Genomic DNA, 13,374 nt, shown 5'->3' on the forward strand with positions numbered 1-13,374 from the left:
GCATATCATCAACATAGACTAGGACATACAAGAGAGTAGTGACTGTCGATTTGACTGAAGAGTAATGTGTCTGCAACAGAGTTAGTTGACAAAACCAAGAGTGGGCAAATAATTTTGCAGTTCTTGGTACCATGCCCTTGGCACTTAACGAAGACCATAGAGAGCTTTCTTTAGGCGACTTACATATGTCAGACGATCTTTGTCGGCAAATACTATAGGTTGCTTGACATATACTTCATCAGCTAGTCGACCCTGTAGGAAGGCATTATTAACATCAATTTTCTCATGTCATTGTTGACAGCCAGATGTAAGACTGAATGGACTGAAGTTGCCTTTATAACATGTCTGAACGTGTCAGTAAAGTTCCTGCCTTGTTGTTTATGGAAGGACAAGCCACCAATCTTGCTTTGTACCTAGCAAGAGAATCATCATGATTGTATTTTAGAGTAAAAATCCCACTTACACCCAACAACATTTTGATAAGGATCCGGCGGTACATTTTCATCTGGGCCATTGCAAATCTGAGCATTAATCTCCTCTACCATAGCAATGCGGCAGTTAAGATCCTTCAGCGCATCAGCGACTGTCTTTGGTATTGTGGGTTTGCTCTTTGCGGTGGTGTAGGAGAATTTTTGTGTTGGTTTTGTGATGTTGTTTTTGGCTATTGTGCGCATAGGGTAGTTATATGGAGGTGGGTTTACTGTTGGCTGAGAGGGTATGGGAGGTGGGTTTGGTTGAGGTGGAGTAGGAGTAGGAGGTAGAGGAGTTATTGGAGTGAGAGTAGGCGCTAAGGTTGTTGAAGTAGTTGTTGTGGTGGAGTGTTGTTGTTGTTGCTGCAATACCATAGCCGGTTGTTGTTTTTGTTGCAATACCATAAACCTTATGCGGGTCCTGTTGTGAGAACAAAAACGAGTGAACGAGTCGGTACAATTTTAGTAGGGTGGAAGACTTGAGTCGATTCTGGTTGATCATTGTGAGACATCGGTGTGGGTATTCTGGCTTTGGAAGGGAACACGCTTTCATCAAAGATAACATGGCGTGAGGTGTATAGATGACTAGTAGACCTCTCAAAACATGTATGCACTCTAAGATAAAGAGTACCCCACCAACATATGCCGCTGAACGTGGATTCAACTAATGAGACCCATAAAACCGAAATCATTTTCCTATAATAATAAATTAATAATATTCTTACAGATAAAAAATGTTGTTTTAAAAAGTAAAGAATTTACAGTCATTTTTTTATTTTTTTGCTGTAGATTTGAAATATAATTTCGACAGTCCAACCAATCAATCCCGTGTTTTTGAGGATTCATGGTTTTAAATTAATACGTACCATCAATTTTTATTGGTTATAGCCGTTTTCTGGTTTTTTTTTTTAAATTATGTTTTAGATCTAATCAGTTTTGGCTTAGTAAACGAGTTTATGGTGGGAATGGTTTTCAGAACTGGTAATTTCCTATGTTTGAAGTTAATAAACCAGTGTTGAATAATGAATGAAAAGTAGATATTGAAAACAAAAAAAAAGAAAAAAAGAGGGAAAAGAAAAACAAAAAGGGTGTAAAAAATGATATAGTGAGAAAACAAACCCGCCGTTGGAAACAAACCCGCCCATAGAAAAGGAACTTATTTGGACTGATGAAAAGGAATAGCCCATGGTTTCGCTCCACTCCTCCTTCGAATCTCTCTCTCTCTATCTATCTTCTTCCACAAATCCACTTTTATCGAATCCTTTTCCCCTTTTAAAACACATTTCCTTTTTTTCTCACCGTCTCCTCGTTTATACCAAACACTGTTCTTTATCTTCTTGTCCGAATCATAACCATAAAACCCAGATTGAATGGGAGCTGGTACAGTTGTGAGAGATCGAGTACGGAAAGATCTCTCTGAGATTTCCAACAAAACGAATATTCCGGCGACGAAACCCATCGTTTCTTCCTCTCCGGAGATTCGTTCGAACTCACGGAAGAAGATCCAACGGCGGAGCAAGAAAGCTGTGATCTCTCCGGTGCAGAAGCTCTTCGAAACTTGCAAGAAAGTATTCGCTAATGGCAAATCCGGAGCCGTCCCGTCCCAAGAACACATTAACATGCTTCGAGCCGTTCTGGGTAAGTTCCATAAACCCTTTTAGTAAAGTTTGAAACTTTGGAACATGAGTTGTGTCTGAATCTATATGTTTTTTTTGTCTGTTGCATTAGACGAAATCAAGCCTGAAGATGTTGATGTGAGCCCTAAGATGCCGTGTTTTCGATCTAAATCGAACGGACGGCCTCCAGTGACGTATCTCCACATCTACAAATGTCATAGCTTCTCGGTACTAATCTTTGTTTTACTTCAAAGAATCTTTAATTCTTGTTAATTTTTTTTATATTCTAAAGTTTTGTGTTTTGTGTATGTAATAACAAGATGGGCATTTTCTGTTTACCACCGTCTGGTGTAATCCCACTTCACAATCACCCGGAGATGACTGTGTTTAGTAAGCTCTTGTTTGGTACAATGCACATCAAATCCTATGATTGGGTCGCTGATTCTCCCCGTAAGTTATCAAAACCAAAAACATTTGTACTTGTTACTGGGATTTGGTGTTTGATTGTTTTTGTGGATCAAATGTAGAGCCGAGTTCGGATACTCGTTTGGCGAAAGTGAAAGTGGATTCAGACTTCACGGCACCTTGTGACACTTCTATACTCTACCCTGCCGATGGAGGGAATATGCATTGCTTCACCGCGAAAACTGCTTGTGCGGTTCTTGATGTTCTTGGTCCTCCATACTCCGATCCTGCAGGACGTCACTGTACGTACTACTTCGATCATCCATTCTCAAGCTTCTCAGGTACGGTACTCTTCTGTTCTAGTTTTGATTTGTTTCACAAGATCTGATTGGAGAATTGAATCTACAGGTGATGGAGTTGAGGTTGGGGAGGAGGTGAAACACAAGTATGAGTGGTTGAAGGAGAGGGAAGAGGAGCCTGAGGATTTGACTGTTATGGCGATGATGTATAGTGGACCAATCATCAAAGAATGAATGTGTAGGAGAAAGAAAAAAAGTCTCTTTTTGTTGTTGTTTCGTTAACTTTTCTTCGTGTGGTTTTTGGGTTTCTGTTGGTTTTGTCTGTATATAAAAAGAAGTCTTTGAAAGTACACACAGCACAGGGACAAACCTTGAATTTGGATCAACGAAAAATAGTAACGCAAGTACACGTTTGTCGGAATGTCGTACTGTTTAGACATCATCATGATCCTTTCCTAGAAGTTGTTGAGGTGTCTAATCATTTTAGGCCGAAGTAAAGTAAACAAATAGGGATGTAGCATGCGGGAGGTATTCTCCATTTTAATGTTGAAACCAGAACGGTTAGGATGCTTCACAAGAGAATCTGAATTTTGAATGTTTTAACGCTGTCTTGATCACAAGGGGATGTAGCTCAGATGGTAGAGCGCTCGCTTAGCATGCGAGAGGTACCGGGATCGATAGCCCGCATCTCCACTTTAATGTTTTTCCAACTTTTAGTGTCACAAAAACGACCATTATTGTAGCGAACTCAGCCTCACCATAAGTCTCGCCGCTACTCCTCTTAATCACAAAGTTTTGTCTTCCAACAAATATAAATAACTTATTTTGAAATATGTTAAGGGTTGAAGATGACTGACAGTTTACTGGACCCAATAAGTATTTGTTCTTCTTCCAGTTGTATAAAAATAAGTATTGTGAATGATCGTTCACTGGATCCTATCATCTCGTGGAGCTGGAAACGGCTACAACATTGTCGTGGTTTGGGAGTTTTACGAATTAAGTAAATGTTAATAGAAAATGTTAACAAGTGATTTCCTCTCGACTTATTTACCTTTTGCTAACAGATGTTCAATGGATCCAACCATTCTTTGACTTTGAAGCATCATACTAATTGGAGAAGTTACTTATGAGTCATGACCGAAGAAGAACAATGATACTACTGAGCTGGAAGTTTAGATGGCACTAAGGGGATAAGCAGATGAAACTTGAAAGTCAAGTTTTCGGAGTATTTGTTAACAACACAAACGAATAAAACGATGTGTCTAAGCACCAATCCTCACGCAAAAGAGCTTTTTAATAACTTGAGCACAACTGTGTGTTTTAGAATGAGGTCACGTGCGGCACTGATTAGTGGCAAATTCTCCTGCACATATCCTGACCGTCCAATATGCATAAAACGAAAGAAAAAAGGAAATTCCAAACTATAAAAAAAAGGAAATCCCAAAGAAAAAGGAAATTAATCATAAACTGACCGTTGAAATTCATTCAATCACATCTTGACCGTCTATTTTTAAGAGTAAAAAAGGAAATCCGAAAGAGAAAAAAAAAAGAAGAAGGAAATTGATCATATTAGGACCGTTGAAACACTCTCTATATAATCAATCATCATAAAGCTTAGAGCTAATCTCATTCGACAACAACTCAAAGTTTCCTTTTTTACTCTCTCCCTCTCTCTGTCTCTCGATTTCTCTCCTCAGAGGTTTAGGTTCACTTCTAGTTCCGTCTTCGTGCCTGTTCATCTTCTGTCTTAACCCAGAAATCAAATCTAGGGTTTTACTACCACCACCGATAACTAAAAAGGATGATTAGCAAACTCTCAACGTCTTCGTTCTACATCCAGTTATATCAGATCATCGAGGATCGCTCGTCGGATCAGATCATCTCGTGGAGCAAAAGCAACAACAACAGTTTCGTCGTGTGGGACTTGAAAAAGCTCCGCAGCAACATTCTTCCCAAATCATCCTCTGTTTTGGGCAAAAACGTGACTGAGTTTATCGCAAAGCTTCGCTCTCATGGCTTCACAACAGTCGGCAAGGGCCCTGGGGAGTTGGAATTCTCACACGATGATTTCTCGAGAAGCCCTGTGATGAAGAAGATGATGGCCAAAGCCTTGTCGGAGAGGATTGAAAAGTTTGATGCTCAGATCAAGGCCATGAAGTGTAGGCTCAAAGCTAAACGAAAGCTTCCCTCAAAGTTGAGACTCTCTTTCAAAACCTAAGCATCTGATCAACCAAGAAAGCTATCAAGAGACAAGAGCCAAATCAAGAAAAGCTTGGAGTCCCTCAAAACTGATTCTCTTGCAAAGTTCTCTGATCAAAGATTCATCTATTCTTGTAATGAAATTTGTGATTTTTTCCAGGAAACGGTATATGTTTTTTGTAACGTCTTGTTCTATGTAATAAAAATTGTATCTATAATTCTATATGTTTCCATCAATTTGCGAATTCGGTTTATTCATATATTAATCAAATCAACATGTGGTTTTGTTTTGATTTCTTTACTTCTGCTGTAAGTAGAAACTAATATTTAAAAAAATAATCTTCAACTGCATAAAACTACTACACCATCTTTGTCTCCTAAGAGACTTTGAACGTGTGGGGTATATCAGCTTGTATCATCACTTAAAACATCTGCGTCTCTATCAAGTTATTTTAGATTCTCAACAAGTTCTTTACCCACACGGTAATTTTTCTGGCTGTGAACAATATATGGTGGCTAACGCATAAAATTCTTGCTCGTTCAAGAAGATGTCAAGCTTAGGTCAAACTTCTTGCCAGTCACATTTTACTTCACCATGATCACCAACACTAAAATCATAACCCTTGATCCCTTTATTTTTCTACGTCGTGACCTTTTCACTTTCACTAAACACACAGCTGCTACAGGTTAGGACATTCCTTCTTTATGGTATGTGAGCAACACTCACAAACTTCTCTAATTGCTCTTTAATTATAGTGTGTATTGATTAATTAAAGCAGCTCCACTATATTAATCTGAGCTCATACAATGAATGTTAGTTTTGGAATGATGCATGTGAAAGTTTTGCAAACGTGTTTGCACTTTGATTCTCATGTCTCTTAGTTCAAATCTAAAGGGTTCAAGAAAAGGCAAAAACAGAGTGAATCGGGTAAAGAAGTGAAAGAATGATGCTGAGCTGGCACTAAGTTGATGAGGTGAAGTGCAGTTGAACCTTTAGAGCAGCTCCATTCGTTAGAGACCCTTATGGGTTCTAATGAATAAATATTAGCAATTAATTTTGTGATTTGAAAAGTTTAAAATCCTTGTTAGTATAATTAATTTTTGGGCAAATCTCCAAAATAGCACATTTCTAAGTTTATATCACAAAAATAGCACTCAAAAAATAAAATGACCAAAATAGCATTTTATCTTTTGAAAATTTTAATTTTTTTATTTTTCAAAATTTGAAATCTTATCCCAAAAACCTCATTTCTCAACTCTAAACCCTAAACCCTAAACTATAAACCCTAAACTCTAAACCCTAAACTCTAAACCCTAAACCCTAAACCCTAAACCCTAAACCCTAAACTCTAAACCCTAAACCCTAAATCCTAAACCCCACCTTTTAACTCTAAACCTAAGTTTATGACTTTTGATAAAACATTAAATGTTATTTTTGTGACTTTTGACCTTGAGTGCTAGTTTGAGAACATAAACTTGATTTAGTGCTATTTTTGTTTTTTTCTCTTAATTTTTTCATCTCCAATGGGAGAACCTCGTTGAAGTTCTTAAATTTTTTTTTTTTTTTTTTTGTAAGTTTAATTATTAGATTTCATAACATGAAAGAAAATCATACATAGGCAAAGAGAAATTGAATTGCAAGGTGTTGGCGTGAGCTTGGTTGTAGATGTTACTGAAAATGGTTGAAGCAGTATTGGAAATCTACTAGCTCATCTGATGATATACATGAGAAAGTAATGTGTGTAAATCTTTTCTATCCTTTGCCGCTCTTACATCTGCATCCATTTTACAGCAGTTATAACAAATCTACTAGCTCATCTGATGATATACATGAGAAAGTAACGTGTGTAAACCTTCTTTCGTTCTCTCAAGCTCCAAGTAAAGGTATTTAAGCAACACAGCTTTGGATAACTTCTGGTTTGCCTGCAGAGAAACGTTAAGTTAGAAGGATGAAAATAAAAGGTATACTAATATAGCTAATTTTAGATATGATAGTACCTCAGGTTTGTTCTTAATGTTCTTGGCCCGATAGGCATAATCCAAAGTGCTTAAAGTTTCTTCCAAGGAATGAGCAGATGGTGAGATTGTAGCAATGATACAAGTCTTTGTCTTCCCCCCTAGAGAGTCTCGTAAAAGCCTTGTCAGCTCACTATCCCTACAAAGACAAAGGTCTACCGTTATACTCCAAGAACACACAAATGTTTTGTAGGACAAGGGAAAGTACCTGTAAGGTATATGGGAAGAATGTTCCACAAGCGCATTGATCACACGCCCCAGCGTAAGCAAGCTCTTGTTAATCTCCCCCTACCATCCCTCGACCCTGACCGAAAAATATTCTCGGAGCCCGCTAGATCCACAAGGTTAAGCTTCCCACATTTGATCAACTCCTCATCTCCCATAGACTCTTCCTTAATATGCACTGTGATGGTAAAAACAGAATGAGAGCGGCTGTTTCTTTTATTCAACAACGTATCCGCCGTGCGTCTTTTTTATGAGCCTCGTTCGAGAAGAGCGTATATATCGTTAGCACTGTACACAACTTCTTCCTCGAGACCGCGTAGAACCACACAGCCTTTCCTGTCTTCCATCAGAGAAACATGCTTCTTCTGCTTATCGTCAGAAGAAGATCTTGAAGAGTCTTCTTGAGCTAACAGGTCTGTGACTTCTTCGTTGTACAGCTCCAAGAACGTGACTTTCATACTGTAGTCAGCTTTTTGGGACTCGAGAGTTTCGAAAATGTGACGAACAGCTCTTGGAATCACTCCAGCCTCCGCAGGTCAATCCCCTCCCTAGACGACGACAACAACAACAACATAAATGAATCACTCCAGCCTCCGCAAGTAAATCCCCTCCCTCGAAACGCACTTGAATCTCTTCACTTCACTTCGTTTCTCTCCGCCCTCGTGCATATCAAACAGAGCAATCGCGATCATAACTCCACATTCCTCACTAGAATCAAATCGCAAAACAGAGTATCAACTCCTAGATTGAACCATAAGAAAACTCAAATCGACAAATCAAAAAAATTAAGAGTTTAAGAGAGAGGTGAAAGCAGTACCATTTCTCAAAATTAAGCGCTTCCATCAGCAGCACGACGAACAGAGAAAGAAGAAGAGAGAAAGAACAACCGACGAAGAAGAGAGAGAGATGGAATTTTTTTTTTCTTTTGTCTTTAATGAATAGCCAATAGAAAATGGTCATGTATGGGTTGTTTAGTGATTCTTAAAGTCTCATGTTTAACACCGGTTATGATCTTTAAATGTATTTTTGATTTATTTTTTTGTGTTTTTTTTTAAGAACCACTTTGTTAGAGCAAGTCCATTAAGGGTTCATAGGCGAGTCATGTGCTGAGGTTCATAGGGTTTTTTATCGAAAAGAAAATGGAAATTGGGTTATTTTCGCTGAACCGGGCCGTTGGAGAGAGCCCGCATGAAACGAGTTCAAGCCACGTGGAGAGAAGTTATTGGCTTCTGCGACGCGCGTTGTCGACGGAGAAAGTAGTGGATACGCGTGAATCTCCTCATTTCCTCCTCTCTCCAAAAAAGCTAGGGTTTGCGACTCTAGAGGCGATTTTTGTAGCGACGCCGATCCAGAGCTCAATTCTCCATCAAATCGACGACGTAGTGAGATCTCATCGAGCTGAGGTCCGTTTTCGAGTTGGTTGCTTCGTCTGATTGTATCGATTCGGGGGTTTATTTGTTAGGGTTTTCTTTGTTAGGGTTCAATAGAGTCTGCGATCTGAAATCGATTTGGGGGTTTATTTGTTAGGGTTTTCTTTGTTAGGGTTCAATAGAGTCTGCGATCTGAAATCGATTTGGGGGTTTCTTTGTTAGGGTAGTAAATCGTCAATCTGGTTTGATATAGGGTTCGTTTGTATGTCAATTGAAATAGAGATTTGTGTTTATCTTAGTTAACTGTTTCTCTTAGTTAACTGTTTCTCTTCCTGGTGCAGATGGATCCCGCAGAAGAAAGAAGACATTCAAAGAAGCAAAAGGATCACTGCAACATGTTAGGGTTCGTCGCGGATTCACAGTACGGGGTTCCAAGAAGGTGTGCTTGCGGTGGGAGAATCATTGACGAGGTTCGGGGGAAGGAAGATTACGACAGTCTTACTGGAAAGCGTTTCTTCACATGCGTAAATTATGAGGTCAGTGTCAATCTGTAATCATGTTCTTATAATTTATGTAACTTGAACTCTCTCTAATATTTGTTTTCTGTTGTGAACAAGGATGATGAGTTGCATTATCGTCATCCTTGGGTGGTTGGTGTCCAGGAGGAGATCAAAACGCTGAGCAAGCGTCTGGATGAGGCTGAGCAGGTTATGAAGGGGGTGTGGAAACTCAATAAACGGATTGAGGACCTGGAGGTAAGTGTATTTCATTTCTCTTTATTTTTGTTACATTATACTTATTGAGTCAGTAAGTATAACACTGTATTATTGTTGTTTCCATGTTCAGGTACAGGTTACAACCCTATCTGAGCAGGTTGATTACCTCACTGTCGAGGTGGGTACCCTGGAGAAGGTCTGCTACGACTGATAATCAGAGGTACTTTTTAAAAAAAGTAATTGTTTTTGAAACCAAACTAAACTGAACTGAACTAGTAGTCTGTGTTGGTTGGTTCCTCTGATTGTATTAATTAGCTAGAACGAAAAGTACAGTGGAATTAACTCTGTGTTGGTTGGTTGTTTGCTCTAATTGTCTTGAGTAGTTGATTGTATTAAGTGGTTGATTTGATGTGTAATGACTGCTCTCTGTGAAGTAGTTGTTCTATACTGGCTTTTATATTGAATGTTTGGCAGCTAGAGTTTAATTTTTCTCTCCTGTGGTAGCTTAAACTAGTTTAAATAGAGTACCCAAACCCCCATTAACTTATTACATCAACCTAAACCATAACGAAAATGGATCCCTTTACCATAAACTCTCCCGGGTTTACTTTGCTCTTAGCTTCGCAGAGCAGTCCAACAATGGACTGCAGCTTTGCTGAGGCAGTAGGCAACTCTCTCGGGTTAGTGAAACCGGTGGTAAAGAGAAAGTGGTTAACAAAAGAAGACCTAGTGCTCATCAGTGGTTGGCTGAACACGAGCAAGGATGCTATTGTCAGTAACGATCAGAAGGGATGATCCTTTTGGAAGAGAATTGAGGACTACTTCAATTCAAGCGCTCAGCTCACTGGCTCCGTTGCTAGAGAGTGGAGTCAGTGTAAGCAGAGGTGGGGAAGGGTGAACGAGCAGGTGTGCAAGTTTGTGGGGAGTTATGAGGCGGCTTTGAAGGAGCAATCTAGTGGTCAAAATGAGAATGATGTCATGAAGGCTTCCCATGACATCTTCTTTAATGATTACCATGTGAAGTTCACCATGGAACACTGTTGGAGGGTACTGAGATATGATCAGAAATGGAAGTCATACTCGAAGTCCAGAGATGGCGCGAAGGAGAAAAGGAAGGAGAATGAAGAGGTGATGCCTGAGGAGAAGGTTAGACCGGCGGGTGTAAAGGCTGCGAAAGCAAGCAAACGCAAGCGGCACGGGAATGAAGCTGCTTTCGATCAAACAGAGAGCATCCTATATGCGAGAAAGAAAATTTCCCAACAGAAACTCCTTGATCGTCTCCTTTCCAAAAATGAGACTGATCTATCTCCAAACTAAATCAGTCTCAAAAACAAACTCATTTCTGAACTGTTTGATTGAATTGGTTAATCTCTGTTTTTTCATTATTTACTTGCCTGAATATGTTTAGTTATTAAGTTTGTTGCTTCGTAGAATCTCTGTGTTTTATTATTTACTTGCCTGAAGAGAAAGAGTTATTAACTTTGTAGTTTGGTTTTTCTTTTGCAGGTCACGGGATTGTCATCATGTCTGGATCACGGGTTGCTATGTCTGATGTTGCTTGGCTGTTGTTACTTTTTCTCTACTGATGCAGTGTAGTATTTTGTTAGTTTCTACACTGTTGTTGCTTTATGTCAAACGGATGTAGTGTACTCTTTTGTTAGTTTGTACACTGCTACTATGTTCTTAATTCACGGGTTGTACTTTGTTTCTACACTGCTTTATGTCAGGGGTTATGTAACAAACAAGCATATATAAATATGCTCTCTTCATGTATGTTTCTAAATGAAAACTCAACTTCTTCTCATTGTTTTTCTGTATCATCATATATAATTCATTTCTAACCAAGAACACAAGTTTTTTATCGCACTTGATCTACTACAAACCAACAACACAAGAACACTGCATCCGTCTGCCTCTACCACCTCACCAACAACAACACTGCATCCGACCCCCCAAAACCGTGTACAAACCAACGTATGATATTTATTACATTTCCTCTTGTATTTCACTCTTTCATAAAACAAAATTACTTCTACTATCTTACTAAAATTCAAACATATGCAGTCATATAAAATCCAATAAAACTATACGATTACATGTAAGGAAAACTATCGAAAAAAATTTGGATATTGTAACTTGGGATATTTTGATTTTAAAATTTTATAATTTTATACTAGGTTGACAATAAAATTGATAATTTGGCTACACACAGTTAATTTTAAAATTTGATAAAATGTTTGTTTGGAGTAATTCATTTTATTATTTTATAATATTAGAATTTGTTTTTCTTAAAAAATTGATAATTTTAGAATTTGTTTTCTTTTTTTAAACAAGGGAAGAATGTCAAGCTCCTCAAATGATGAAGTATATGAAGTTTTCGAAGAAATGGTCGACCAACAAATTGATGATTTCATCGACTCTGTTATAGCGAACGACCCGAAGAGACGAGTGTATATCGAAAGAGATAAGGAACAAGGACACAATCAACTATGGCACAACTATTTTAGTGAAAATCCAACATACCCACCCGAAATGTTTAGGCGGCGTTTTCGAATGAACAAACCTTTGTTCCTTCGCATTGTCGAACGCCTAAATAATGAAGTTCCATACTTTCAGCAACGAAGAAATGGTCACGGAAGGTGCGGCCTATCTGCACTTCAAAAATGCACTTCAGCAATACGAATGTTGGCATATGGTCAAGCCGGAGATGCGAATGACGAATATCTCCGACTTGCGGCAACTACTGCACTTTTATGTTTGGAATATTTCACGGAAGCGATAATACAATTGTTTGGAGATGAGTATCTAAGAAGACCTACACCAGAAGATCTTCAAAGACTACTTGACGCTGGAGAGGCACGCGGGTTTCTGGGGATGATAGGCAGCATCGATTGTATGCATTGGGAGTGGAAAAACTGCCCAACGGCTTGGAAAGGTCAGTACACACGTTCTTCAGGAAAGCCGACAATTGTCTTAGAAGCTGTTGCATCACAAGATCTTTAGATATGACACTCATTTTTCGGATTACCAGGTACCCTCAACGATATCAATGTTCTTGATCGGTCACCAGTTTTTGATGACATTTTACAAGGTCGAGCACCTAAAGTTAAGTTCAAGGTCAACGACCACACTTATCGTATGGCCTACTATCTTACCGACGGAATTTATCCTAATTGGACAACATTTATCCAATCCATCAAACTTCCTCAAGGTCCTAAAGCAGAGTTATTTGCTGAACGTCAAGAATCCACCAGAAAAGATGTCGAACGGGCTTTTGGAGTATTGCAATCGAGGTTTGCAATTGTTAAAAATTCAGCTCTACTATGGGACAAAGAAAAGATAGGAAAGATAATGAGAACTTGTGTCATATTGCACAATATGATAGTGGAGGACGAACGGCACGGATACATTCAAATTGATACATCTGAGTTCGAGTCAGGAGAGTCTAGCCGAAGTTCCAAGGTGAAAAGTAGAGAAAGTGTCAATGTCCCTATGCTTACCATTCGCAATCAAATTCGGGATCCATATATACATGAGCGTTTGAAAGCTGATTTAGTTGAAAATGTTTGAGAAAAATATGGTAATCATGATGAATAATCTTTGTACGTTCATGATTTCTCAATGTATTGAATGAAAACTTTTAAGAAATATTTTAAAAGCTTTTGTAAGTTTATGTATTGAATAAAAACTTTTAAAAAACATATTACAAAATATTCTCTATCTTCATGAATTCTCAAATTGAATAATATTCAAAAAAAAAAATTTAAAAACCAAAATTTTTTTCATTATATTGAATATTCACTTTTCAAAATTTAAAAACCAAATTTTTTTCTATTATATTGAATAAAATTCTCATTATATTGAATATTCACTTTTCAAAAAAAAAGAAATTCTTTTTTTTGTCAAACAAAAATTATTATTTTATTCTTATGAATCCACACTTCAGGTTCATTGATGGAGAAGCAGAATTGATCTGGATTCATCACTATTCATCCTCCACCATAAAATTAATAAACAATACTTATGAACCCCAAAAGGGGGTTCATTGGCATTTACAC

At 38.2% G+C, this 13,374-nt stretch overlaps 4 protein-coding genes and 1 long non-coding RNA gene across 5 annotated transcripts; 4 read left to right on the forward strand and 1 right to left on the reverse strand.

Moving 5' to 3' along the window:
* Positions 1-1,608: 1,608 nt before the first annotated feature.
* On the forward strand, positions 1,609-3,140 carry LOC106347829 (plant cysteine oxidase 2). The gene is made up of 5 exons (XM_013787436.2): positions 1,609-2,108; positions 2,199-2,314; positions 2,407-2,536; positions 2,614-2,832; positions 2,900-3,140. Exons 1-5 carry the CDS (start codon positions 1,841-1,843, stop codon positions 3,022-3,024), a joined length of 858 nt encoding a protein of 285 aa, XP_013642890.1. The 5' UTR covers positions 1,609-1,840; the 3' UTR covers positions 3,025-3,140.
* A 1,451-nt stretch (positions 3,141-4,591) lies between these two features.
* Positions 4,592-5,008, forward strand: LOC106350376 (heat stress transcription factor A-4a-like). The gene has a single exon (XM_013790270.2). The coding sequence runs from the start codon at positions 4,592-4,594 to the stop codon at positions 5,006-5,008; it is 417 nt and encodes a 138-aa protein (XP_013645724.2).
* Positions 5,009-6,587: 1,579 nt separating this feature from the next.
* LOC111205332 lies at positions 6,588-8,685 on the reverse strand. Its single transcript, XR_002657828.2, has 3 exons — positions 7,214-8,685; positions 6,988-7,144; positions 6,588-6,912 (listed from the first exon to the last, which is right to left on the reverse strand). It is a non-coding gene; the product is annotated as an uncharacterized LOC111205332 (long non-coding RNA).
* A 1,204-nt stretch (positions 8,686-9,889) lies between these two features.
* LOC106350377 (glutathione S-transferase T3-like) lies at positions 9,890-10,633 on the forward strand. The gene is made up of 2 exons (XM_048755911.1): positions 9,890-10,012; positions 10,124-10,633. Exons 1-2 carry the CDS (start codon positions 9,890-9,892, stop codon positions 10,631-10,633), a joined length of 633 nt encoding a protein of 210 aa, XP_048611868.1.
* Positions 10,634-11,701: 1,068 nt separating this feature from the next.
* Positions 11,702-12,319, forward strand: LOC125586103. The gene has a single exon (XM_048755912.1). It carries the CDS (start codon positions 11,702-11,704, stop codon positions 12,317-12,319), a length of 618 nt encoding a protein of 205 aa, XP_048611869.1.
* Positions 12,320-13,374: the final 1,055 nt, after the last annotated feature.

Source organism: Brassica napus, chromosome C4 (genome assembly GCF_020379485.1).
Source record: "Brassica napus cultivar Da-Ae chromosome C4, Da-Ae, whole genome shotgun sequence".
Taxonomy (NCBI): domain Eukaryota; kingdom Viridiplantae; phylum Streptophyta; class Magnoliopsida; order Brassicales; family Brassicaceae; genus Brassica; species Brassica napus.

Bases quoted from the DNA above. Each gene is read 5' to 3' on its own strand.
- LOC106350376 (XM_013790270.2), top strand. From the start codon at position 4,592: ATGATTAGCAAACTCTCAACGTCTTCGTTCTACATCCAGTTATATCAG.
- LOC106350377 (XM_048755911.1), top strand. From the start codon at position 9,890: ATGGATCCCTTTACCATAAACTCTCCCGGGTTTACTTTGCTCTTAGCT. The intron at 10,013-10,123 runs GTAAAGAGAAAG...TCCTTTTGGAAG, and splicing joins TCGGGTTAGTGAAACCGGTG to AGAATTGAGGACTACTTCAA.
- LOC125586103 (XM_048755912.1), top strand. From the start codon at position 11,702: ATGGTCGACCAACAAATTGATGATTTCATCGACTCTGTTATAGCGAAC.
- LOC106347829 (XM_013787436.2), top strand. From the start codon at position 1,841: ATGGGAGCTGGTACAGTTGTGAGAGATCGAGTACGGAAAGATCTCTCT. The intron at 2,109-2,198 runs GTAAGTTCCATA...CTGTTGCATTAG, and splicing joins CATGCTTCGAGCCGTTCTGG to ACGAAATCAAGCCTGAAGAT. The intron at 2,537-2,613 runs GTAAGTTATCAA...GATCAAATGTAG, and splicing joins TTGGGTCGCTGATTCTCCCC to AGCCGAGTTCGGATACTCGT.